Source organism: Micropterus dolomieu, linkage group LG17 (assembly GCF_021292245.1).
Source record: "Micropterus dolomieu isolate WLL.071019.BEF.003 ecotype Adirondacks linkage group LG17, ASM2129224v1, whole genome shotgun sequence".
NCBI classification, from domain to species: domain Eukaryota; kingdom Metazoa; phylum Chordata; class Actinopteri; order Centrarchiformes; family Centrarchidae; genus Micropterus; species Micropterus dolomieu.
In genome coordinates this window covers 4,314,562-4,340,814 of record NC_060166.1, presented here as the reverse complement: position 1 = coordinate 4,340,814, position 26,253 = coordinate 4,314,562, and the positions used below count along the sequence as shown (strand labels likewise).

General features: G+C 39.6%; 1 protein-coding gene across 4 annotated transcripts in view; it reads left to right on the top strand.

Moving 5' to 3' along the window:
• The window catches only part of pipox (pipecolic acid oxidase), a 1,053,392-nt gene extending 1,028,029 nt beyond the window's left edge, over positions 1-25,363 (top strand). Inside the window, exons 4-9 of one of the 4 annotated variants that reach the window (XR_006828651.1) lie at positions 1,771-1,953; positions 8,052-8,204; positions 12,056-12,205; positions 17,527-17,602; positions 18,376-18,450; positions 24,792-24,929. Coding sequence is in view for 2 of the 4 variants with exons in the window: in XM_046072895.1 (XP_045928851.1) it covers positions 1,771-1,953; positions 8,052-8,204; positions 12,056-12,205; positions 17,527-17,602; positions 24,792-24,922 (693 nt within the window). In the remaining 2 variants the exon portion in view is untranslated. Of the gene's footprint in view, positions 1-1,770; positions 1,954-8,051; positions 8,205-12,055; positions 12,206-17,526; positions 17,603-18,370; positions 18,451-24,791 lie in introns of all 4 variants that reach the window. The other 3 variants (XR_006828652.1, XM_046072895.1, XM_046072897.1) reach the window with 3 other exon arrangements.
• Positions 25,364-26,253: the final 890 nt, after the last annotated feature.

Sequence of the window (26,253 nt, the reverse complement as noted above, 5' to 3'; positions counted from 1 at the left end):
TGTCTGAAAACACGTCCATCTTATTAGTCCAACGTAGTCGATAAAGAGTGGCCTCTCCCACGTAGTAGATAATCAGGTCCTGGCCTAAAAAAAAAAAAACAATAGCAAAAAAACCATTGCGTTGTAGCATGATGCCCTGCACCTTATTAATCCGACTGATCCCTCTGGAATTCTTGCAATTTAGCCTTCGCTCTGAGCGCCACAGCGGGTCCGCTGTTGCACGCCGGCTGCCAGCCCAATAGCTCCCGAAGACGAGACTCCGCGCTGGGCCCTCCGTCGTCTGTAAACGGCTCCTCCACTTGAAATCCGCGTCTCTTCAGCTCCTTATAGACTTCCCGAGCGCTGGAGTATGTGCGCACGCCAGACTCCCAGTGGATCCTCATGTTAGTGAACGGTGTTTGGAAACGTATGCCTTTGTCCTTGAGTATTTTTTTTTAATTGCGTTGTATTCTTTGCGCCTCTTAACAATCTCGGGTGCGTAGTCATGGTCGAAGTGTATAAATGCGGTGCCCACCTGTATCTTGCCTTTTTTCCACACTTCCCTCAAGATCATTTCTTTCGTAGAAAACTCCAGAAAATTAACAATTACAGCCCTCGGTGAAGCTCCGGGCGGGGGTTTACTTGCAAGAGCCCGATGTGCGCGTTGTATTTTAAGGTTAAAGTCCTCCGGTAGTTGTAGCTGGCTCTGCAAAAGCTTCTCAATAAACTGCGTTACAGAGACCCCCTCTTGACCTTCTGGTATCCCAAAGACACGTATGTTATTTCTTCTGGATCGTGATTCTAAGTCAAGCACTTTGATCTGAAGTTTCCTCTGCTGTTCGAGGCAGGTGCACAGCGCCTCAGTCGCCTCCTCTGCCCAGCTCTCCACCTGGTTCACGCGGGCCTCCGCTTCATCCATGCGCTGTGATAGGCCTTGTACATCGGTTGCAATAATATCCAATTTACCGTTGATTTCTTGTCCCAATTGGCCGATATCCAGTTTGAGCTTTGCATTGTCTCCTTGCAAATCGGATTTTAACTCCTCTATTGCCTTAAGTACCTCAGCGGTGTCCATGCTTTTCCCGGGGCTCCCTGTTCCCGCGCCAGCCGTGACGTCGCTAGCTTGGTCCGGTTGGGTATTAGCTTTTGCGGCTGAGGCACTTTTATTATGAGCTTTGGGCATTTCTATCGATTTATTTGTGGCCTAGTATGCTTCTTCTCCCTCTTATGAATTATTTTGTTATAAATAACAAACAGAATTGCGAGTTCAAACGGGATTTTCGAGGTTAGAGTGGGAGAGAGGTTTCAATGCGACCGACTACTCCATGAGCACACACGGAAGTCTCGTGGTTTCTTCTTTTCAACAGCAACAACGTGGTAATATAACTACTCAAATTTAATTAAAACAAGGTAATAGGCAAGTTTATAAGAGACAATATTCATTTGTCCACATAAAGGAATTCGGGGCTTGTGCAGGTGTATTTCTATACCCCAAAGAGTCTTTTCCTGTGCAGGTCACAAAGGTCAAATCTTGGGAGGAGGCCCCCTTGGGTAAAATAACCAATCTCACCTTTCTCTCAGGGGATACAAAGTGAGATATTATAGATCTTCCTTTTTGGCATAAAATAATAAAACACACTGGCTGGTCCACTACACATTTAATACCAATTTCACTTTAAATAAATAGGGTAATTAAGATGGTCAAACATTTTTAATAGCCATTACTGATTAATGTATCAGTTAAAAATTATGCCACTGAAAGATTTTCATTAACATTTTCTCTTTTCCCAGGGGCAGTTTCAAAAGTTTGGTGGGGTCATAAGAGACAAAGAGAAGGTAACCGACATCAAGCCTGGCCCTGTTGTGACAGTGTCAACCTCTGCTGGTGTTTACCAAGCCAAGAGTGTGGTGATCACCGCTGGACCCTGGGCTAATAGACTGCTGGCCCACACTGGCTTACATTTGCCACTAGAGGTATTCAAACTCTTGATGTCCCACGTGCAATAATGTTCATACAGCTGTGTTTATATGCAATATTGCACTTTAAGGGCCTGATTTACTACTAAAGGTTTGCGTGAGTAAAAACGTGTGCAAAGTTGATAACACCAGCAAATTAGCACGAAAAGCGCAAGGTAGCACCTGTTTGTCATTTAGTACTTTTGCCTTAATGAATATGCAATTTGGGGCGTAATATGCAAATACATTTATTTACTACACGCAATGTGATCTACCAAGCCTAAACGCAATTTCACGTGAGTGCAACAGCCTCTGTATTTAATATTAATAATTTGAAAGGAAGGTGCAGTTAAGCAGAGATGGCTGCTGTTATTGTTGCCAGAAGGAGACACAGCCGTAATGAAAGAAAATGTAGAGAAATTAACATTAGATAATATTATTCTATATCCAATATATAGAAAAACAATTATTTTATTTTATTTATTCAATGAACTATATGAATAGATTTTTTTATATTTTCCTTTAGCTTTGGCAATACTGTTGCTTTAACATTCATGCCAATAAAGCAAATTTTGTTTCGACCAGATTTCTTTTCTCCGTGAGATGGAAGAGTTGAGCAAGTTGCGTGACGCATCTATAACAGGTACTAAAATTGCATGTGCAATATTTTAGAATATAAACGCAATTTAGCAACATGTTAATGATAGCAATTACACCTTGTGATCAAAACTAAAGGATATTATGTGTTGTGTGGATCTCTAAAGTATAATCTGTAGCCGCTTTTATACAGAATATCCGCAAATATGCCGCATTCGCTCATTCATACTGAACAAAAGTTTGCGTCAAAATCCCGCAACCATGTGTGGTTTCACATAGTGATCGGACCTTATGGAACCCGGAAACATAATACCGGCATGCCTGCTGTGGCTTTTCACACAGACATCGTTCCGTCTCTGTTACTACCAACGTTCCTGACCCAGAGGTACATCAAATCGGACCCCCTTTCTTGCTCCGTACCTTTCATACAGCACAGCGAGCCAGCATATTGGCACAATACTCCTGGAAAATAAGGCAGTGTGAAAGTGGACAGTGAACAGCCTTGAGTTATTACCAAAAGCTAAATGTGCTGGCTGTATACCATACTTATCCCATCTAGCATGGTATTGCAAAAAGTTTCAAGTGTAGCAAAACTATAGTTCATTTGTCACAGCGAAACAATTGAAGATGTTAGCAGGGCTCTCAAGCCTCACGCATTCACAGTGAGACACACGCATTTCAGCCAGTTCACATGCTCTCACACCAGACCTTATATTTCTCACGCTGAGAAGTAGGCTAAGTTAAGAGATAACGCCCACGAAGTTGTCCCGCTATATACAATTAATGGAGGATCCTTTTTCTGCTGAGTTCATAGCTTTCCCTGTACTAAAATGCCAGAACAAACACGGAGTGGAAGTCGCAAGCACAAGACCCGATGGATGCAGTAACTGTAGGTGCCGATTCCTTTTTTGTTCCTGGACGAAGTCACTTGTCTGTGATCAAATGTAGTGTATATATAGACAAATTTGTGCTAAATTATTATTGATTCAATCAAAAACTCTCCACCCTCTTTGCAACCAGAAGCTTTGGCTTTTTTGGCCACTGGTGAAAAAAGTAACATAGGCCTATTCAGATCCTTTTTTCTTTTTTAAAATAAAAGTAGGCCTACTAATACCTCATTGTAGAAATACTCTGCAAGTACTGCATTGAAGTAAAAGTATGTAAGTCGGCTACAAAGCAGAAAGAAGAAAGAAAAGCTGTTATAGCCCACTATTATATATCATATTATTATATTATTATTCCTCATGCATTAATGTAGTTTTTTGAAGTTCAACTATTTTGTATCAGACTGCAATTAATTATTACTTTTATTCTATATTTATCAGTTGATTATTTTCTCTATTAATCGATTGTAATAAATTCTGAAAATAGTGAGAAATGCTGTCACAGTTACCCAGAGCCCTGCGTGACACCTTCACAATGATTGTTTTGTCAGTAAAAACCTCAGAATGATATGAAATACATTAAATTAATTAAAAGTAATAACAGCAAATCTTCACATTTGTCTAGCTGGAACCATGAAATGTTTTTACATGAAAAATGACTGATACCAAAACAGTTGCCAATTCAATTTCTGTCAAAAATCAGCCTAACTGATGTAGTTCTACTAGCTGGACTTATATAAACTGTTAAGTAATTTAATTTGTATCAAAAATACCATTTTCTAAACTCTCTAAAAAGCTTATTTTTTTAAGTAACTAACTGAAGCTGTCAGATAAATGTAGTGAAGTAAAATGTACAATATTTCCCTTTGAGATGTAGTGGAATAGAGTCAGAGGAAGTGGCATGAAAAGAAAATACTCAAGTTCAGTACAAATACCTCTAATGTGTATTTAAGTACATTACTACTTTGTTACTGTCTATGTTTTGGCTCTGGATAGAGTGCTATTATCCATCATGATGGTGAAAATGGCTGGCCTTGAGCCACAGTGCTCTAAGTGGGAGCCCCCTACTCCTCTCATCAAGGCATTAAAATGTGCAACAAACAATTACAACACAAAACACCATTCAAAAGCTGAAATGTGTAGCCTACTCTTTTCTCTCAAACACACAAACACAGCTTGGTGTACATGCGTAGGGCAAGTTCTGCAATCCTACTGTTGGCCTATGTGTACAATATACATTGAACACTGCTGTTAAGTGGGCTCGTTTGGGGCCAAATTTCATTTTATTTTTGATACATTTGTATTTTCAAAATATAAGTATATATATAAATAGTCTTTGTTTTGTTCAGGTTAATTATGAATAGGTAAAATTTTACAGCTAGTAAAAACTTGAGTGAATTGGCTGAGGCCGAGGGGCCACTGCTGCAAATATTTGAGGGGCTCCTCCTCTAACTCTGTCCCACTCCAATCTTTTGATAAAACTTGAGAGCCCTGTGTTAGTGCTTCCCATTTTGCAAGATGCATAGAACTTGTCTGTATGTTAACAATCTCTGAGACCAACAGAGGCCAGTTTGACCACTGGGAATACAACACCAAGGTATTTTTCTTGCCGGGTTAGGCTCTTGGCACCCCAGGGCTGAGTCAGCTAATAGGACCGGTAGCTGCACGGCTAACTAAGCTAACTAGCTACAGATAGAGATAGATAATGTACAGCTAGCAACAGTTAGTGGTTAAGCAAAATGTAAAGCTACCCATCAAGATCTTCCATCAAGAATCTCTGTAAATCATCTTGTTACTGAAATCTCTGTAGGTCTTTGAGGCTGTGTTGTGTCCTGTTCATGCCACGTTTACTAGGTTTTGTTGCCCACTCGCCCGGCTCTGGTTCCCAATCAGGCGCCCCCGACATTATTCCCTGCTGGGTAACCACTAACACTCCGCTGGTGCTCCGAGCTCCCGGTGGGGCAGAGTAAGCTAGTTGCACCGTTTACTGAGCAAATTAGATAATGGCAGCTTAGCAGCAGTTAGCTGTTAACTTACTTCAGCAACAAGTAAAGCGATCTGTCCATCAGGAAAGTCTGTAAATCACAGACTTGAGGCAGAGCAGCAGGGAGACATCAGAGAGAAAACTGGAAAATATTTTCTCGATCAAGTATGATCCAAACACTATGCTTCAGCAGCATTATAAAAATTTAGAAAGCTTTCCATTGGACGCTAAATTAATAAACGCCCTGAGTGTAGAATGAGTCTAATTTTCCAGGAAATGACAGACTCTAAAATATCTTCAAGAATACCTACAATACAATATTTTTGTCACTGATGTGCCAGACACTGGCAAATTGTTTAATGTATAGTGCAAGGCATATCATGTAAAACATTTAAACATTGATTTTGATTATTGCATGTTTCTGTAAAAATACACTCAGCAGACAGTCCATTTTTGTTACCAAAGTCCTTATACTTTGGTCTTTGTTTGCATATTTGGTAAATAATCCAAAAGTAACTAAAAGTTATCAAGTTACATTACTTTTATATTGTGGTACTTTATTACTTTAAGTAATCCTCACAACCCTGCTGACTGGCTTGTAAACACAGCTCGGAAACATGAAGAAACAAATCATAAAACTAGAGACATCTGAATGTGACCGCTGTAACTGACACAATGATCTGGCATTGGATGGGTGAAGAGCTTAGTGTTGAAATACTGCAAGGCTGATGAACTGGAACCAGGAGAGTGAGGAACACACAAACACAGACAGAGAGAGACCGAAAGGGAGCACTCAGAGACACAGTTTTCCCTGTGTCTCCTTTCCTTTCACCAATTGGATATTGCCCAACCTACCCTTAAATGCCCACCTGAAGATGCCACAGAAACAAAAGCATTACTCCTCCATATTTAAACAGCTTAGAGGCCTTAGTCAGCAAAGGAGTCTTTTCCTTATTGCAGTATGCCACCCAGCTTGAAAAGAGAAGGTAATGGGAAAACAAGCAGACAGCTGTTAGAGTGGAGAATTGGAGTTGATATTGGAATTGCATTATTCAGGCTTGCAGCAGGCTGGGGGGCCTGGGGAGTGCGATGCCTGAGTGAAAAGGTAAAAAAGCACAGGCTCTGAGCTCATTCACTCGCTTCTGTCTGAATTTTTATGCTCCCTGGGAATGAGTCCACAGCTGGTGAGTTCATTACATTGAAAGCTCCTGAACAATGTTCTCTTTATTATTGCCACCCTCAGATGGACGTCATTTGTACAACCATGTGTACATTTCATTAAATCCTAATTCTCATTTCACCACCACGGAGCTACTTTTGTAATTGCACTTCCATTAGACAGAAAAAACTGATGAGGGCGATGGAGTAGGTGGTGTTATGTATGTTTGTATTTTAAGGATTAACCAGTATGGGTTTTTATTGCTGGTACTAAGGTCCAAATTTTGTGCCAGTGTATTCATAGATTTAGGATTACTTGCATCACTTGAGTGATGTATTGTTCAGTTGTACAAGTGTTGTATTGTTCAGTTGTACAATAAATATATAATCAATTAATGATTTCTATAATATCTGAGGTAGCCCACACTGACTACTACCAAGATTGTCTTGACATTTGTATGAACATAGAAATACCAATCCCTAGGCCAATGAGAAGTCACCTGGAAACCGTATGATTCCGTTTTATATTATGATTATGATTTATATAGAGATTCCATATTTATATTCCAGGATCCTCTCCCTTGCTCCACAGCTAGGCCAAATTGTCAACTGTGTATGCAGGCCATCTCTAATCAAACAGGCAAACTGACAGTTTTCAAACAGCACATAAACTGTTGATGTTATTGGTCCCATTTCCCATCACTTTACGCCCCCCTCAGGACAAATTTTCCAGTTAGCACAGCTGGTGTGGCTCTTTCAAAAGTAAAATTAGTGAAATAGTAGTAAATAGTAAAAACTAAATGTATTTGCTGCTTTTATATCTGCTTGTTGGCACAGCAGGTTATTTTTGTTGTGATGATGGGGCAGCTGTGGCTCAGGAGGTAGAGCGGGTTGGCCGTTAATCGGAAGGTCAGCAGTTCCCCCAGGCTGCATGTTGAAGTGTCCAAGATACTGAACCCCGAATTGACCCTGGTGGCTGTTCCGCCAGTGTATGAATGTGTGTGAATGTTAGTTTCTGTTTGAGCACTTAGGCTCAGTGAATGAATGTGTGTGAATACAGATGTAGTGTAAAAGCGCTTTGAGTGGTCGAAAAGACTAGAAAGGCGCTATACAAATACGGAGCATGTTGTGATTTAGCATGTTGTTACCAACATAGGTGTGGTCTGACCATAAAATGACAGTATAGATATTCAATAGTAAAGCTTTTGAATTTACCTATTAAACTATTAATCATAAACAGAATTTGATTAAATGCATAACAACATTCCAAACTAACTAATGGGTTCACATTTTTTCCAACACAACACAAAGAGGGAATTTTGTACTGAAAAGACTGAAACTTGGGAAACCTGCTGAATTTAAATCAAGGAGTTTTGTGCATCAGAGTTAATGCACAGTATACACTGTGGTCAATGGTTAGGTCTTTAGTGACTCTCTGGGGACTTGTACTATGGGGAGCATTAGGACTAATGTTTTTCCTGGTTTTCCTATAGGTGGTGAAGATCAATGTGTGCTACTGGAAAGAAAAGGTTCACGGATCATATGATGTGAAACAGCGTTTTCCCTGCTTCTTGCTGACTGAGGGTGAGGAATCCAAAGAGCACATCTATGGCCTCCCGTCCAATGAGTACCCAGGCCTGGTAAAGGTATGTCACAGTACTGGACCTCATGTGTCACTTTACAGAAGAGAAACTCTAGATTCTGGACAGACCCAGATAATTATATAAAATAGACTTTATAAATTACCATTTATTTTTGACTATAATTTCATCTGTCAACAATAGTATTTAAACCAGAGCTGTGTGTACATTGAAGGTAATACGTGCAAACACTGGAGCACTACTTACAATGATGTGACTTACACCAAAGCATGTGTTGTCTTACAACCAAAGTACCCCCTCCATGAAAGTGTTTAGGCAGCAATATCAGCTTTGGTGCAATTTGGTGCTCCTCATTCCTCTTTACAGAGCTATCCAAGCTCTGTCAGGGTGCATGGGGAGTGTGAGTGAACAGCCTTTTTCAAGTCCAGCCACAAATTTACAATTGGATTGAGATTGAATCCCACTCCAGGACATTAACATTGTTGTTTTGAAGCCATTCCTGTATAGCTTTGGCTTTATGCTCGGGCTCAGTGTCTTGCTGAAAAATAAATCTTCTCTCAAATAGCATGTTTCTTGCTCACCGCATACGGTTTTCCTCCGGGATTTTAGATTTGTAATTCATTTAGATTGCTTTGTAGAGATCCGTTTTCACTTTGACATAAAGGGTGTCTTTTTTTGTGATCAGTGTTGCAAAAAGCCAACATTCAAACATTAAACTTTCAAGGGGGATGAATACTTATCAGCACTGTATATTATACAATATATTTCAATTTGTGGTATTTTTCATGTTTCTGTATTATTTGTTAATTAGAATTAATAGTAATTTACACAGATTTTTACTTTTTACTTTACTCTTTATGTATTTTAACCCTAAACCTATGAATGAAGGTGACTCTCAGTCATAGGTGAAATATAATAAACTGCAGAGTAAAAACAGAGAATGATTTGTGCAAACTGTCTGGAAAGTTGCTGTGGAGAAGCACATTGTTACGGTGGTACAATTGCTGTCCATTTTTAAAACAAAAACACTGCTGCAAAGTCAACTATAGAATGTGATTTGTCATACCTCAGCATCAGATTAGTTGTGGAGTATTGCTGGGTTTGAAGTCATCTGATGGCACATCTCTATTTCAGGCATTATGGTGGGCCAGCAGGAGCTCACAGCCTAATAGCAGACCACATGCATGGAAGAGAGTGGGGGACAGATGGTGATGCCACGTCCCATTATTCACCCAGAGACAGAATCACCAGAGCTACTTTATGTCCAGAGTTTGAACTATTTAACATAGATTGAAGAAAATCCCCAAATGAAGCAGAGAAAATATTGTAATTACTCTGTTTTGTTGTTTTTGTGAGGGTTTTTTAACGGCATGGACCTGTCAGAAAGTTTTCTGAAGCAGAAAATCCTGAAGAAAAAAACTGCAGTTCTTGTAATCCCTCAGCCTCCTCGCTGTGCCTCTAGTGAGACCGTATGTGTCAGACCTGGCTGACAGGAGCAGCACAAGCTGTTTTGGAAGTTTGGAGTGAGCAGACACCACTCCCACTCCACTTTTGTAATTTACCTTTCTAGCGTGCAATATGAGCCTAAATAAGTAACATAGACATGTGAAACATAATTTTTTGCCTTATTACTTGACTTTACATTAAACATTGCCTGACTCATTTCTAAATAACCCCTTTCAGTGCTGCATAAACAAAACTGTTGGATTTACATTCTTCAGCCTGCGTTTGTACATTGAAAGAGTATTGGTTATTGGTCGCTGTAATTGTTCCTTCTGCAATTTCTCAGGTATGTTTGGTACTACAAAGACTGGAACTTTAGAAGAGTCCCACTTAACAAGCTACTGAAGCCACACATTGTTTCATTTAAAGAGGTGGTATTATGCTCATTTTCAGGTTCAATATATTATTTAAGGGTTGTACCAGAACAGGTTTACATGGTTTAATTTTCATACTGCACATTGCTGCAGCTCCTCTTTTCACCCTGTGTTGAAGGCTTCGTTTTAGCTATGGAGTGATACCTCTTGTCTGTAAATTATCTTTGTTGGGAGTTGCACACGGCAGTTCCTAGTTAAGGACTACTAGCCAATCAGAAGCAGAGAAGGGCGGGTCAGTGAGAAGCCGGTCAACAGCTTCGGTTCAGCTGTACATGTTGCAGACCAGCTTGGCAACATGGACTGAAGCGAGAGTTTCAGAGTGGTGAGTTATTAATCTGTAACAAAAGTATCTTTCATCCATAAAGTTTTAACTGAGCTCTGTCTCTACATCACAGTAACAACTTTATGTCCACTGACTACCTGGAGGGTAGCTAGTGTTTGGAAGGGAGAGGAGAGGTGTGTGCTGCAGCTCACTGTTTTTCCATCTGTGTTTTTGAGGAGTAGCCACTTGGTGAGCGTTATATGACGCACATTGACGTCACAGGGATGAAAGGGAAGCAGCTGGACTATAAACGAGCTGTTTTCATGCAGTTAAGAGCAGAGCTTTCTGTGGGAGATGGGAACTCCCTTTGGGCTTTTTCACTTTGCAAACCTGTTACATGCACAAAAAAGACATATAACTCAATAAAGGAGAGGGAAAAAGCCAAAAAGCATAATACCACCTCTTTAATAACTGTTATCTTGCATGCTTCAAATTTTGTTTTGGATTTATTAATATTTCTTTCACTTGCGGTTGGTATGTACTGTACATATACCATGTGCCTACATGTATTGATTTGTGTCATTGCGACTCCCCTGCACAAGTTGTGGCTAGCTGCTGGGTGGTCTCTTCAACCAGGCTGCATTGTCAAGGTTAACGTTGAGTGCGACAGGAATAGGTACCAAATACAAGACACAGGCAGGATCAGTTCTGATCATTTATTTTAAAAAAAGCATACCCACAAAACAGAGGCAGAGTTTAGATAAATCCAAAAGATAATATCCAAACAAGCAAACATCCAAAAACAGGTGACAAAACTATAATCTAAACTAAGCAGGCCTATCCACTGACAAGGAGAACAAACCAGCAGGCAATTTATACAGGGGCAAACGAGCAGGAAACAGGTAACTAAGCTTGAAACAAACACCAAAAACAGACAATGTCAAAATTAAAAAGGAACAAACAGATACAGACCAAACCATGACATTCATTCTGCATCCCTCAGCTGGTCTTCTTTGCCCATTTTTGAATTAGCCAGAATCAGGCACTGCAAAGATGGGCAAAGCTGGAGCCGCCCACATTGAGCTTCACAATCGCTCTTCAGAAACGTATGGGTGATGTCACAGAGGCTGCGTCAATGTTTTATACAGTCTACAATGTTGACCCTGCGGGGATGGTTGGCATATTAAATAAATGTGGCACAATTCATCTACTTTGCCTCTCTCATGTCATTGCACCATACACCGATTTGGCTTTGCGGTTGGTGTGATCCCATCACACGATGGTCTCTAGTTAATTAGGATGCTGATCACTGCATATCAGCTGTGAAATTGTCAGTACAACAAAGATTATGGATTTTGGGAAGTACTTCCAGCTGTTATTTAAAGAATCGGTCTCTCTGCTTCCCTGCAACATGATATGATAATCATACCAGTGCTGCTGAATAGAACAAAGTAAAGAGCTCATGGTGTACCTGCTCCTTTGAACAGGAGTGGATCTGCAGAAGACATGTGCTTGAGGAGGTCCAAGCTGTGTCTGTTTTGGAGTTGTTGTTATTCAAATGAAGGTAGTGGCAGTAAACATCAAGGCAGAAATTACACAAAGTGCCTGGATTACTAAATACACAATTAAATAAAAACATTATGAACAAAGTGAACAAACAAGCCTACTGATGCTGCTATTCATTTAAAGTATGCAGGGTTGCCAAGCTTTTATTGTTTCATATAAAAATAACATTGATGATGTCATTCTGTGTGCAGATATGCTACCATATGGGCAGTGAGACAGACCCAGACCAGAGAGATAAGCAGACAGACAGGTCTGATATTGACATCCTCCAGCGCTACATCTCCCGCTGTTTACCTGGCCTGGTCCCTGAACCTGCTGTGGTGGAGAGCTGCATGTATACGGTCAGTATCAACACTCCATATCATAGGGTTCATAATGGTCATCCTAAACCATCAAAGTGTTAAGATTTAAGCCTCGGGAGGTAAAGGAATTTGATATGTGTGGGTCATCAGGAAATTTCACAAAATTTAACAAATCGGTCACTAGCCACACCAAATACATTTATTTAAGGGCATAAGCTAATGATCAACCATTTTACTCATTTTACAGGGTAGCAGAAACTAAACTTCAAATCTCTTTGTCTTGTTTTTTTGAGGACATCATGTAGTAATCATTAACATCTATTTAGTTTAAGAATCAGAAATTACATAAAATTTGAACAAGTCAACATTTATAATAGTTTGTGATCTTGTGGTATCCAATATTTGTGCATTTGACTGGTAACAGTTCAAAATAGCACTGAAGCAGCAGGACAGAGGGTCAGTGACCTCCTAAGGGGAGAGCAGTGATTGGTGGTTATGTAGGGACTGAACCCTTCTATAGAATTTGACCTCTAACCCCTTGTTTTGTTACCTCAGAATAGTACTGTACCCTTCTATGGGTTTGAGCTTTATTTTGCAGACTTACACCCTTCTATGGTACCTAACAGATACCTACACATATCCTATAAGCTGTGTTTGATGTACAGAGAGACAGACTGGCCATCGGGCTGGGTCACTCTCCAAGCTGCTGCAGAGCTTGTAATTGATGCTGAACTCTATGATTTAATAATCTTTTATGATCAAGAACAGTGTCAAGCGGATTTCATCATCGCAGCATTATTGTTACTCTTTAAATGGTGAAAACCATTAATGATACTATTTTAATAGCTATATATTTACAATTTAAGTGGTAACCTAAAGGCGAGTGTCTTTGTTCTGGGATTCTGCAAGGGTAGCTTGACATGATTCACAGTTTTTAAAAATACTTATTTATCTTATACTGGCCCATTCATCCTCTGTCTGAAACATAGACTGTATAAAAGAAGTGGACGTAGCTACCGTGATGTCACCCATTGGTTTGTGTGCTACCATTTTGAAGCCTTGAGTTTTGGCATTTCACCATCTTGGTTTTTTTTTGGGGGGGGGGGGGGGGGGGGGGTGTTGGAACCAGAAGTGACCATATTCAGACCAGCTTGGGTAGTAAGGTATATTCATAATTCATGTTAACTATGATATGGATTGAGATACTAATTTTGGCTAGCGAGTGTCTTTTAGTGAAACAAACACTGAACAAGACGTTTATGCAACCAAAATGTTACAATTAACTTTCATTAAAAAAACAAAAATACAGACAACACAAGTTCACGGCTAGCTAAATGTACACAGTGCAGTGGGTACCATTTGCTTCTATCCTGATTGACAGGTCGCCATGGACAAGGTAGCCACACCATAAAGCATGCGTCTAAATGTAGTAGAATTTACCAAATGAACATCACGCTGTGTTGAAGAAGACTTGAGACAAGCAATTGAGGCCATGAACTAATTAGAAGTGCTTACCGAGGAAATAAATCAGATAAGAAGTAGTTTCATTTTGTTATGTTATGTTGCTCCAATGCAATTGGATTTTTTTTGCAACGAGCAACCCCTGAGAGAGTGCAGATTTAAGATACTTCTGCATTGGCTTCACTTTTCAGATCTAGAAGTTGCCGCATGGTCTGAAACAAGCCCACCTTCTTCTGATTGCCCAACTTTTCAAAAGCCTGCCAAGGGGCTTGTGAGCTGCTGTAACTTAAGTTCTCTTTATACACCCAGTGCTGTGAGCCCACAGCAGTTTAAACTTAACTTTGAAAATATCAATATGGGCCATTAAATCTGATGAATTTAACGTTTATCAGACCACAAATGAGAGTTTGTTTCAAGTTTCAAAGTTGATCTGCTCGGAGTCTCACTGACTACTGCAGAAAAACGCACAACTTTTTAGGGCTGGACCCCAATATTCGAATTTTTGATCATTGGGTATTGATTCGATTTAAAACTTTGAGATTTGAATATTGAGGGTTTTTTTCGTCTGACCTCCAGTGAATGTCACGCTGCAGTTCACATCAAAGGGAAAACAAAATGAAGTCCTCAGCTGTGTGAGAGAACTTTAAACTGAGTGACGACAACAGCAGTGTGGCAGTTAGGGCTTTTATTAATTTTACAATTGCTTAATTTAATTACAGATCAGAACTGTCCAATACCCTACATTTTAAAATGAATCATTAAACTGTAGGCTACCACAAACAATAATATAATGAACACATAAAAAAATTAGATTAGGCCGATTGTAGAAGAAGAACATTTAATATGCTATAATAAAAGTTCAAAGCAAATTTTACAGAAAAATGTGTTGTTTTAGTTCCGCTACTGCGCTCAGCCCGTCTGCTCTGGCCCTTGATCTTTGTGACGCCTACCTCACGGGGGTTTTATCGCTTGACTATTGGCAAGTGTTCACACACAACACGATAATGCCAATGAACACAATCTGCGATTACTACAGCTGTATGAACCCAAAGTAAATATTTTGCTATGATTTAATTGCAATAAATGAATCAAACTGATGCCGAAATAACTACAACATGATACAGATTTGTTAAACATATGAATTCATGCTTTGTCAGGTCTGTCAGCAAGACAGCAGGACAACAACTTTTTAAATATTTGTTTTCTGAAAAGAAAAAGCTGCAGCATTGCTCCCAGCTCTGTTCTCGACATTTCTCCGTAGCTCAGCAATTGTCGCAACTCAGCGACATGCAACTTTCTCACTCGAGTTGAAAATTTTCAACTCACACGAATGCCCCTCTGCCCCGCCCGACAGGAAATCTGTCTTTGCATTGACTTTGTCTGTAATCACTTTTGGTCTGAAAGCACCATTAGTCCTGCTCTTGTAGGAATATGCTGTAACAAGTTAATGTAACAAGTTAAAAACTAAGTTTTGGTAATAATAACTTGCTGTTTTAGTTAGCCTACGCAATGAGAATAAAGAAACGGAGCTCTCTCTCAATCACTCGCACGCACACAAAGACAGTGACTTACACACACCTATGCCTGCTGTTATCTCTCCACCATCCGATTCTCGCTCACTCACGTCATTGCCAGAACTTCTTGGGCATTGATCCTTCTTCTGCTGTTCTGCTTCTATCTATCAAATAGCCTACATCGCTGTAGCTCATGCAATGACAGCCTACTTATCAACAGAAACAATCGACCGCTGAGCGGACCCTCCCTAAGCTAATATGCTTTATTTAAAGTTTATGGTTAAAAACAGGTTCGAAAAACAACAACAGTTAAAAACAAGAACGCAAAAGTAAATTTGGAGCAGAGAAGTGAGATCTAATCGTAAGTGGTCACTTGAGACACATGTGGAAACATAATAGATAAATATGTATAAACAGTTTCAGGTTTTCTGTTTAAAGTAGGGGTAGTCAACTTTGGAGAAACCAGCAAGAGACAGTTAGAAAGTATCTAACTGAAAAAATCCCACCCCCTCCTTTCAGGCCTCACTCCTAAGCCACCCCCCAAAACACATGTTCATTTGCAGTGAGGGCAAGCAGGTAGGCCAGCCAATCATTTAATTCAGACCGACATGCTTATTACAGGCCTGAGAGGAAATATAACAAAAAATATAACAAAAAATGCTTCTAAATAAATTGCCTACTCTAGCTTTTAATTTAATGCCGGATGTTACTCTCCAATGCCATTTTCAGGTGTTAGCCTATGCCGAGTGTGTGTGTGTGTGTTGCAGGGGTGGGGGGTTGTGCAGCCACTCTGCCCTCCAGCAACACAGCAAGCTGCTTTCACCACAATCACATACTGAAGCTGTAGGAAAACATCATTTCTGTGACCTTGTCCAATGCCCCTGAAAATCCTGACAGTCATGCTCTTTTCTCACGTAACAGCAAGTGTTTTGTTCCATTACCAGCAATTCTTAAAAGAGGACAGGTGTCTCTACGGTTGTGGGGGGAAAAAATACAAGAGATTATTAAGTATTCTACAATAGACTCTTTAATCCAATTAAACACATTTTTAAACACATTTTGCACAAAGACTTTGACAGGAACAGCTCCCAAGGCCACATGGCCATATGGAGAGAGAGCATGTGGTTCCCAGGACAATCTGCAAATGCTCAGTTCACTGTCCATGTCTCCATATATTGGAATGAAGAGGCAGAAGAAATAAGGCTGCAGCTCTCGTGACTAAATATGCTCAAGCTGCACTACTTTTAGCAGACAGTTTGGCCAAATAGTTGTCTGTGAGATCTGAAGTCAGCTCTGTAGTTCCTAATCTGAACATCTTATAATTTTCAAACTAACAGGTTTGTAATCAAGGTGTAACTTTGAAAGCTTAGTCACAGTGAATAAGTTTCTCCTACAGTCTGGACCCTCTCATTTTAGGGTGCTTTCACACCTGTAGTTCGGTTCATTTGGTCCGGACCAAGTGAAAAAAATGATACACTGTTGCATTTTAGTTTTGGTCCGTTTCATGTTCGCACTGCAGTTTTACAAACAAACCAGAGAAGTAACCATGACGTTACACAGACGTTCAGGTAACTTGTTGATTGGACAGCTTTGGCGATTGTCAACCTGCATCATCAGGACCCACGTGGGGAAATCAAACTCCGGTGACAGAAGTCTGTGCTGCACTTTAACGCTTCTGATCTGTATGGCAAAGAGCTCACGAAGTGATAATTTATTATAAGCATGATTAGTAATGCTAGACAGCAGATCGACCACATAGCCTATTATGAATAATAACATAAAAACAGGACATGTACAGGAATAATTCGGGGCTTATTCGCCTATAGTATACTCTGGTATCGCTGTTACACATTTTTTATGGACTTAACAAACAGGGTAAACTACTACTTGCCTTCTTTTATTTTATTACTATAGATTTTAACCTATTAATCAGGGAAATACCCGCGCTGACAAGTAGGCTATACCTTATGAAATGATTTTCATAAACATAGCGGCTTATACAGATCAATTATAAGATCGCTGAACACATGTTGCTGTCAGCAGATGGATTTATAAGAGTTTTAGCTCTGGAATTAAGGCTCAGATCATCTCTGCTATCATAAAATCCTGTGTTTGGTTTGTTTGCTTTCACACCACAAGCGAACCGCACCAGAGTTCGTTTGAAAGCGTACCGAGACCTCCTTGAAGAAGTGGTCTCGGTACGCTTGTTTGGTCAGCTTTTGGTGCGCACCCAAGTGCAATTACTGCATTCACACCTGCCCAAACGAACCGCACCAAGGGGGAAAACGAACTCTAGTGCGATTCAACCGAACTAAAAGAGGCAGGTGTGAAAGCACCCTTAATCTTAGACTTTTTTGGCTCTTCATGTTTTGTTGTCTATTGCAGCTAACGCCTGACCGTCATTTTGTGCTGGACTGCCATCCCGCTTACAACAACATTGTGATTGGAGCAGGATTTTCAGGTACAACACATCACAAAATACCTCAAACCAAATCAAAAAAAATCTAAGGGATCTTTTGTGAAAAGCCTTGTGTGTAGGGGTGCAGTATCCCACTTTACCATAGTCACTTGCTAGCTAACGAAACATAACTACTGTTTGTGTGGTTTGTTTGGGGAAGTACACAGGTTGAAACATAACTTGTGTGCTGCATTTATTTTGGGGTAGTATACAAGTCGAAATTCCTGTTAAAAAGTGCATCACATTTAAGGTAGAAACAATGCAAACCATACTTAATGCTGTGTTTTTCAGCATATCCTCCAATCGTAAATAAAACGTAATAAAATAAAGTGCCCTTCCAGTGGACAGTAGCAATTCATCCTAGTGCCATATACTGCATTGTATATTACTGGTGCCCTTTTTATTTTTTCTGCTCCTGCCCCTTAAACAGCTTGAGTTTGCCACTGGTCCGATCAGTTTTAATACATAAGAGATACATAGAGCAATGTCTGATGTGTTTAAATTCCCAATTTTTATTTAACAAGAGGCAGTGATCATTATGATTAGTAATTGCAATTCATCCTCTGGGCACCATCAGTGTCCATTCAGTAGTTGTTAAGATATTTCAGTCTCAATCAAAGTGGTGGGTTCATCTAATATAAATGAGGATTTCTGTGTTCATGTCCACTCAAGGACTGTTGACATGTGCACTGTATGTCACTTTTATCTTCAGTTATTTATTTATTTCTAAAGATACTTTTGTGGCATTTTTGCCTTTATTTTACATGACAGGACAGTAGGAAACAGGGAGAGGTAGGGGGCGACACGCAGCAAAGGGCCACAGACTGGACTTGAACCCGTCGTTCAATCAAGTAAGCTAACTACGCTCCTTCACAATCAGTTATTAAAGGCAAAATGCCGTGAAGATGCTCTTAAAATATGAACAGTGTCTGGTACTGAACCTGATGGATTCAAGTAGATATTGTTAATGATAAAATTAAAATGTTCACAGCTCGACAAGACAAAGAGCAGAAAGTAGTGTATTTGGCACCTTGTAAGCCAGATGTGTGCTGATGCGTGGCAGCACAAAAACAGCGGCAGTCAAATGAATTAGCATCACTTGTGCCCTCGTCACTTGGGAAGAGCACAGAGCCAAGCAGTCCAGTGCTCAATGAGCAGCACAGAGAAGAGTCCACCACTGCTTCTGTCAGTTTTAATACTAATTTTAATACTAATAATAAGAGTGGTCATATGAGTGCGTATCAGATATAACTACAGTGCAATTATAATGTGTTTAAATTCCCAAATTGTATTTAATAAGAGGCAGTGAACATTAGAATTAGTATTTGTGTGTGTTTGAATTAGAAAGAGGTCTTTATTTTAGAGTTTTCCTGTTTTATTAGTATATTTTATAGGGGTTTAATGGTAGAGAAAATTTGTGTAGTGGGACGTTTTTGGCAAGTCACAATATGTTGCAGGACTCACAAGGAAGAACAAAGAAATTCTGAGAGCAAATTAGAGATGAAACTAAGACAGAATGTTATTTTTTACCCTCATTTGGTAAACTGAAAACTTCACCTTCCAATATCCTGAGATCTGGACTTCATCAAGGACTCCTAAGCCTAAAAGATACAAAGAAGAAAATGCCATGCAGAATCAAAATGTTCTGTTTCATTAACAATATAAGAAGAATGTAAAGTTTTGAGTTAACATTGCATTTGAAGGGGCAATAAACCTAAACTAACAGGAAATCTTTCATTACATGAAAGAATCAAATGTCTGGGATATTTTTAAATACAGCTCACCATATTGTTGTGACCCAAAACTATTTTTCAGTGACATGTCTGGTAATTTGGGGCACACAGCTCCATTAGTGTAGGCCACTAGTTTCAACCATAATGACCTATTTCAAAGAATATTTCTTAATCTTAACTGTTATATTACCTTAAATATATGTTGTGTTATGAAATTCTTACTATCTTAATGTTTTAAGTTAGAGGATAAAGTTATAGTTACTATATAGTGCATTCTAAGCCACTTTGGTTTAAACTCCTCTATTGGCCACTCTTTCTATGTATGCTTTAAGAAACACTATATATAATGTCTTAATGCGTTTTAAGGTTTAATATACTTTAAGAAACACTATATTTAAATTGGGTTTTGATGTGTTCTAAAGTTTAAGCCACTCTCCCTGTGTGGTTTCTCATAATGACCTTGCATTCTTTAGTGCCTTTGAGGGAGGAGATGAGGTTTGAGAGTCTACATGGGGGAGTACACGCTGACCAATGTTTATGCGGTAAATAGTGTGAAGGGCGCATGAGAAACACGAAAGGATGGGCTGAGTTCACGTGGAGCTGGCAAAATACATGTGAAGGGAAAACACCTGAAAAATCTGCCAATGGTTGTGGAACGACTTGGTTTGAGCTGGTCACTGCCAGAAATTTCCATTTCCACATTCCCTAAGATTCCCCTAAAGAAAACATGTGTTGTTATATAACATTGTTATATAACAAAGAATGATGGGTTTTAAGCAATAAGTGATATATTTACCAATAATATATATATAATAATATATATAATAATAATATATAATAATTTGTCCTTTTGAAGTAAAGATGCTTGCCTTTGGTGTGGGAAACCTGGGTGACACATCCACCATTGTGTCCCTGAGCAAGACACTTAACCCCTAGTTGCTCCAGAGGCATGCGACCTCTGACATGTATAGCAATTGTAGCATCAGCTAAATGTAATTGTATGTATATTTATATTTTTAAAAGATATATAATTTGACTTTCAGAAGTTCTGATGGTGAATATTGAGACTAAATCATTCAACATATATAACATCATTGTGGTGAAGTTTGACTAACAAAATAGCTCATTTTAACATGTAAAAGGACTCCAAATTGCTGCCTAATTTAGCAAAGATTTTTATAATGGTGAAGATATGTTTTGGGTTTTCAACTGGCCTAGCCCCGAACCTTTTCTTCATCGCCATTGTTAGATACATGTTTGTTCAAATTCACATGCATCAGCATTTGTACGCTTATTGAAAAGGTGTGGGTTGCGGCTTCTGCATGTTCCAGGGGTTGTCAACCCGCCCTGCGTGAAGGTACATTTGTCAGCGGAGAATTTAACTCCCTCTGTTAGCTACCAAACACTTGTGACAGTAGAGGTTTGTTACTAAAAGGGGGGAATAAACCTGTTGTTGAATGAGTTAAAGACATATAAAGTTGTTGAAAAGTAGAAGTGACTAGGTGTAACCATAGACTGTATCAAATGTAGTGTAATGTAAGGAGGCACAGGTTTCTGAAGAGCTGTCGTGAAGCTCAATGTGGGTGGCTCCCGGCAACTCTGGCTGTCGCCATATTGGCAGTGCCTGACTCAAGACATGGAGCTGAGACCGAACCAATGAAGCCTGGTTGCTGAACCACCTAGAATCTAGCCACCTGAGAGGAGGACCCACCTGTCACTCAAAATGGCCAAGTCTTTAAATTTTGGATAGCTTTAAGCTTTGATTTAAATAAAAATTCACTCTGTACAGTCATGAATGAGGAAATTAGCTACAGAGACCAAGGTCAGGTCAGTGCTGTAAAGTTGGGCATTTCAACATGGTTACAGTCCGGTCTGAAGGAACTAAGCAAACTATCTAAACAGCCGAACTTATCTTAGGTACCATGATAAGCCTGAACCACACCTTACTCTGTGGTCACTAGTGGAGGAAGAAGCAGCATAGTAAGTATGACATATCTCTACTGTTGTAACTCCACCAATCTGTTTTGTCTACATGTCTACAAGTTTTCAACACAGACAGTATCTGTATATGAATAACTAGAGGAGAGTGTCAGTGTTCAAGGAATATAAGAACCACACTGATGAGACATTCTGAGCCTGTATGTAAAAAAAAAACAAAAATATAAAAGGTTATATTAATGGATCTTGTCACTCCTATTTTTATTCTTTGTATTACTTCTTTTTAGAGGATAATCATGCTCTTAAGTTTTGGAGTGACAGTTTGCATCACTAATGCAGTGCTCGTTCACAGGGGCCGATGTGACGCATATCTGCGCTTTTTGTTCAAAATGCATCTCACATTAGTTTGACCTACAGCAGTGATTTATTAAATTCATACATAAATAAATACTTTCATTGTAATTGTTGCTGAAATAGATCTCAGTCATGACAGCAACAGTTCCTCACATAATCACTTCCTCTTGTGCCTCCAAAATTCAATCTCTTTTTGGCAGCAATGCTTTATTTTGAATTGAGAGCTTTTACTTTTTAAGTTCTGAAATACAAACCTCTGAAAAAGACATCAGGAAACATGATATTGGATTCTCCTGAATGAGAAGTGCAGGACATTCCACCGCATGGAGATGCTGGGGAAATGAAAATAAGCGTCCGTAGGTTAATGGATTTGGATCAATCGCCAGGACGCACACGCTCCAGCACATGCTTTATCGTGAGCATAGTTAATTTGTTGAAGAGGGAGAAAAAATATGTTTGTGCAAGGGGGGGGGGGACCAAATTCAAGCAAGTGCTGGAGTTATAAGGAGTCTTTTTTCTTTAGTCAGACTTTTCCTAAACAGCATTTATGTACAGTGCAGTGAAGTTTTTATGGAACATATTTTTATAAAAGAGGGTTTTACATTTGCAACTTGCTTGGGAGGCCCCTGGTGACAACTGGGTCCTAAGCAGACACCTAGACTGTGGAGGGATCGTCTTTTTTGCTTACGAAGGTTCCTAACTGAGTGAAAGGACCTGGAAGGATCGAAGTGGCAGCCACGATATGGTCAAATTCTCGAAATGTTAAGGAAAGGTGCTTCCATGCTTTTTTCCCCCCTTTATCTTAGGGTATACTGGACCATCCTTTACCAAAGTAAGGGGGAGATAATGCCATCCCACAACTCCCTGTGGCAGCAACATTAAAGCTGATGGTACACGGAGCAACTTTTAGAGCAATGGTGCTGGGCAATGTTGCTGTCAATGGTAATGATTAAAGATTACTACCGTAATCCCCTTCCCCCACCACTCCGCCACCCGCCCCGCCCCGCCACTATCTGCAGGAGTGGTGGGGGAAGGGGATTACGGTAGTAATCTTTACTCATTACCACTGACTGCAACGTTGCCCTGCATGATTGCACTAAAAGTTTCTCTGTGTATCATCAGCTTTAGGCAATTTCTTCTCGTTTTAAAGAATTCCCCCTACTTTTTAATATCCTCCATGCAAGCTTTCAGTGTTGATGAAAGTCAAAAAGATTTTGTTAACTGAATCTGTATAAGAAGCTATCCTTATGTGCTCACACAGTGTTCAGAGCTACAGGATATCCAGAGAGTCTAACTGGACACACCAAACCTGCCATGTATTCTAGGGACAGACTTTTAATGAGAAGTGCTTGTCCATTGTGAAAGGTGAAAGCGCTTGTGCTTTGAGTCTACACTCATGTTCTTCCCTAATTAACATGGCGGAGGCACCCAGAAGGCCAGCCTGGCTCAACCTCTCCTCTCCTACAGTTACCTTCAGTGTCTCCTGGCACTTTTCCATTTCAATGCAGTCATGTCCTTTACCTAATTATATCTGTAATTAATATCCTGCTCACAATTCTCTGCTTTCAGAGGAGCTTGCTGGGAGAAAGGGACTAAAAGTCTAAAGACCTGCAATACAAAAATGCAGGACTAATTAATTATATACTAATGATTTTTGCTATTATTTGAGCTTTAGTGAAGCTGAAAGTGTTGGCTTTCACACCAAATGCACAATAGTAATGATGTGCAAAGTAAGGTCATTTCAATGAAGGGTGCAGCAGCTCTGTACTTGGCTCCTGCATAGCCATAGCGGCATGCACTGCCCCGAGTTTCTGTCACGATATTAAAGGCACAAAAGAGTGAACCTTTTCCATTTTTGACAATCCAAAAAGGAAAAGGTTTATCTCCTTGGGAGCATGCTCAGAAAATGTAATGGCAATCTTTTGCCTAGAGGACAGACCAGGTGTTCACCAATGTCTTTAGTATTCATCCTCGATGAATTTCATGGCAATGTGACTAGAAGAAATGTTTTGCAAGTATTTAGACACAGGCTATAGCAAAGTATTGGACAGATTGAAATGTTAATTTGATGATGATAGTTGTGGAAATTATTACAGTTCTTCCTGAGGGGAACATGAATATCTGTAGTATATTCAGTGTTATAGATGTCACATTTTGTACTGAACCAACAATGTTCAGTACAAACACTTAATGCATCATGGGAAGTCTCCCAGCAGTCTCTGTCTAGGTTTTAGATGATCGAGGGTTGAGGTTCGGCATACGTGATATTAAGCCAGATACATTGGTAACTTTCACATTTCTCACACACTTTAATGTGGCACTATATTCACATCATTTCTTCAGAGAACAACTTTAAGCTCAGCTTATTCTGTTTATTGGTCAAACAGAATAAGCAGCTGTTTGTGCTCATTTTCCAGCTTCTCTGCTGCAGCAGTAACAATACTCAGAGCCGTATTGGATAAGTTCACATGGCTTCTTCTCAATACAGAAAAAAATGTATTTCCTTCCTTCCCCACCTTCACCTCGTGCATTTGTCATCAAAGCCCGACACAAGTGCATTAAAGCTAGTATGGGGGGTTGCCATAGTTACAACAAAGTCACCCTGTGGGCTTGGCCATCTGTTGAGGTTTTCCATTCTCCTTCTCTGGCAAAATCAAAATTCACGTGGCCAAACTGTCAGAACCAAGCTTTTATGAGTTCAAAGCCTGGCAGAATCCACGGGAGCTCAAAGACCTTTGTCAGATGGCAGTGTGCTGCATTCCTCAAGCCCTGTTGACATTCACAATTTGCCTCTCAGACCTTAGCAACAAGGACAATCAGGCGGCTGGATTTTGAAAATAGACGCTCTCTCATCTCACTCCTGGGCTTGAGCATGTGAAGCCATTATGCAGAGAAAGGACAAATCTCCCTTAATTTAGCATTTAGTTCACCAAAGTGAATAGATGCTCAGTGACAGGCATTGCAACAGCTTTGCTCTCCTTTTATGTATTCACTCATGTGGGGCTCGAACCCATCGCCTGACTCAGACAAATGCCCACAGATGCAGGTTATTTATAGGCTAACTTAAAAGGTGCAGGGCATGGATCTGCTCAGGACATTGATTCATTTGACATGATTTGATGACCTACGTATCTACTTTGCTCACTGAAATGACTTCTCTTCTCCAGGTCACGGCTTCAAGTTTGGACCAATCATTGGCAAGCTTCTGTGTCAACTCAGCCTGGGAGAAGTGCCATCCCGGGACCTTTCACCTTTCCGAATAAGGCGCTTTCAGGAAGTGACCAAATCAGCTTTATAGAGCTGCGCTAAATACTCAGACCATCATCAACGAGTCTTATCTAATGTAATTGTAGTATAATTTGAGATTGTCATGGTATCTCAAATTACTAAAAACACAATCACACAATGGTTGCATGTTTTTCAACTGCTTTATTATTTTATGTGGTAATTGTGTGTTGCAAGTTCCACATAGTGTAATAAGCTGTGTTGCACTCAAGTGGCATGAAACCATTCAGTGTGTGTACATGGGTTATAGTCTGCAGTAATCTGATTTCTTAAAGGAACAGGCATTTTGGTGAACAGGTTAATTCACTTTCTTGCCAAGAGTAAGAAGATGAGAAGAAACTCAATATGAAGCTACAGCCAGGAGGCGATTAGCTTAGAATAAAGATTGGAAGTACAGGTAAACAGCTAACTTGGCTGTGTCCAAAGTAAAATAAAATTTTTTTTGACTCATTAACACATCTCGTATGTTTAATTCATACATAAACAGAAGTGCTAAAATGACAATTCAATTTAATGCCGAAGCAGCAGCATACCTACCGTATATGCAGGGAATGCAGTTGCATAGGGGCCCGCAGTCATTGCAGGGCCCGTTAATAACATCTCATTTTAGTATAATCTTAAATTTGGTAAAAAAAAAACTGACAACTTATTCTGATATCTTAAGTAAACAATTGCTTTTTTGAGTGACACAGTGGGTATTTATAGTAGTCAGTAGTAGAGTTAAGCCTCTTACTTCATGGTGTCTCTGTCTCACACTTTTCATTCATATTCAAATACGGTAAAATTAAATACTTTTGCATACAAACACTTCATTGCCACATAACTCTACAGTAGGTACATCTAAAATAAATTTAAATATGGAGGAATTGAATGAAATAAAGATGCTTAATGTGGGCCTGCACAGAATTCTGGGTAATATTGATTGACTTGCTCATTGCTGCGTAGCAAAATCCACACAGAAGAGTAGCTTGCTATTGAAGTGACAAGTTATTGAGTACAAACACAAAAGTAGGTTTCAGAAGCAAAAATTGAAAGAAGCAACCGAGCACGAAAAAACAAAGCTACCAAATATATTGATATTGATATATTATTTCATTATTCTATATTATATATATTTATATATTATATATATTATATATATTTTCATTAAAAAGAAAGACGGGATAGCAGCAAACATTCGTTGTGAGCAAGAAGAGCCGAAGCTGCTATGGCAATAGCATCGCGCCATCCACCGCAGTGAAGATGAGTTACGTGCCCCCGGACACATTCAAACTTTGACAGCCTGAAACACTGTGCGCTGACACAGATGGACTATTTTGAGCAAGCAGGTGAGTTATGCCATAT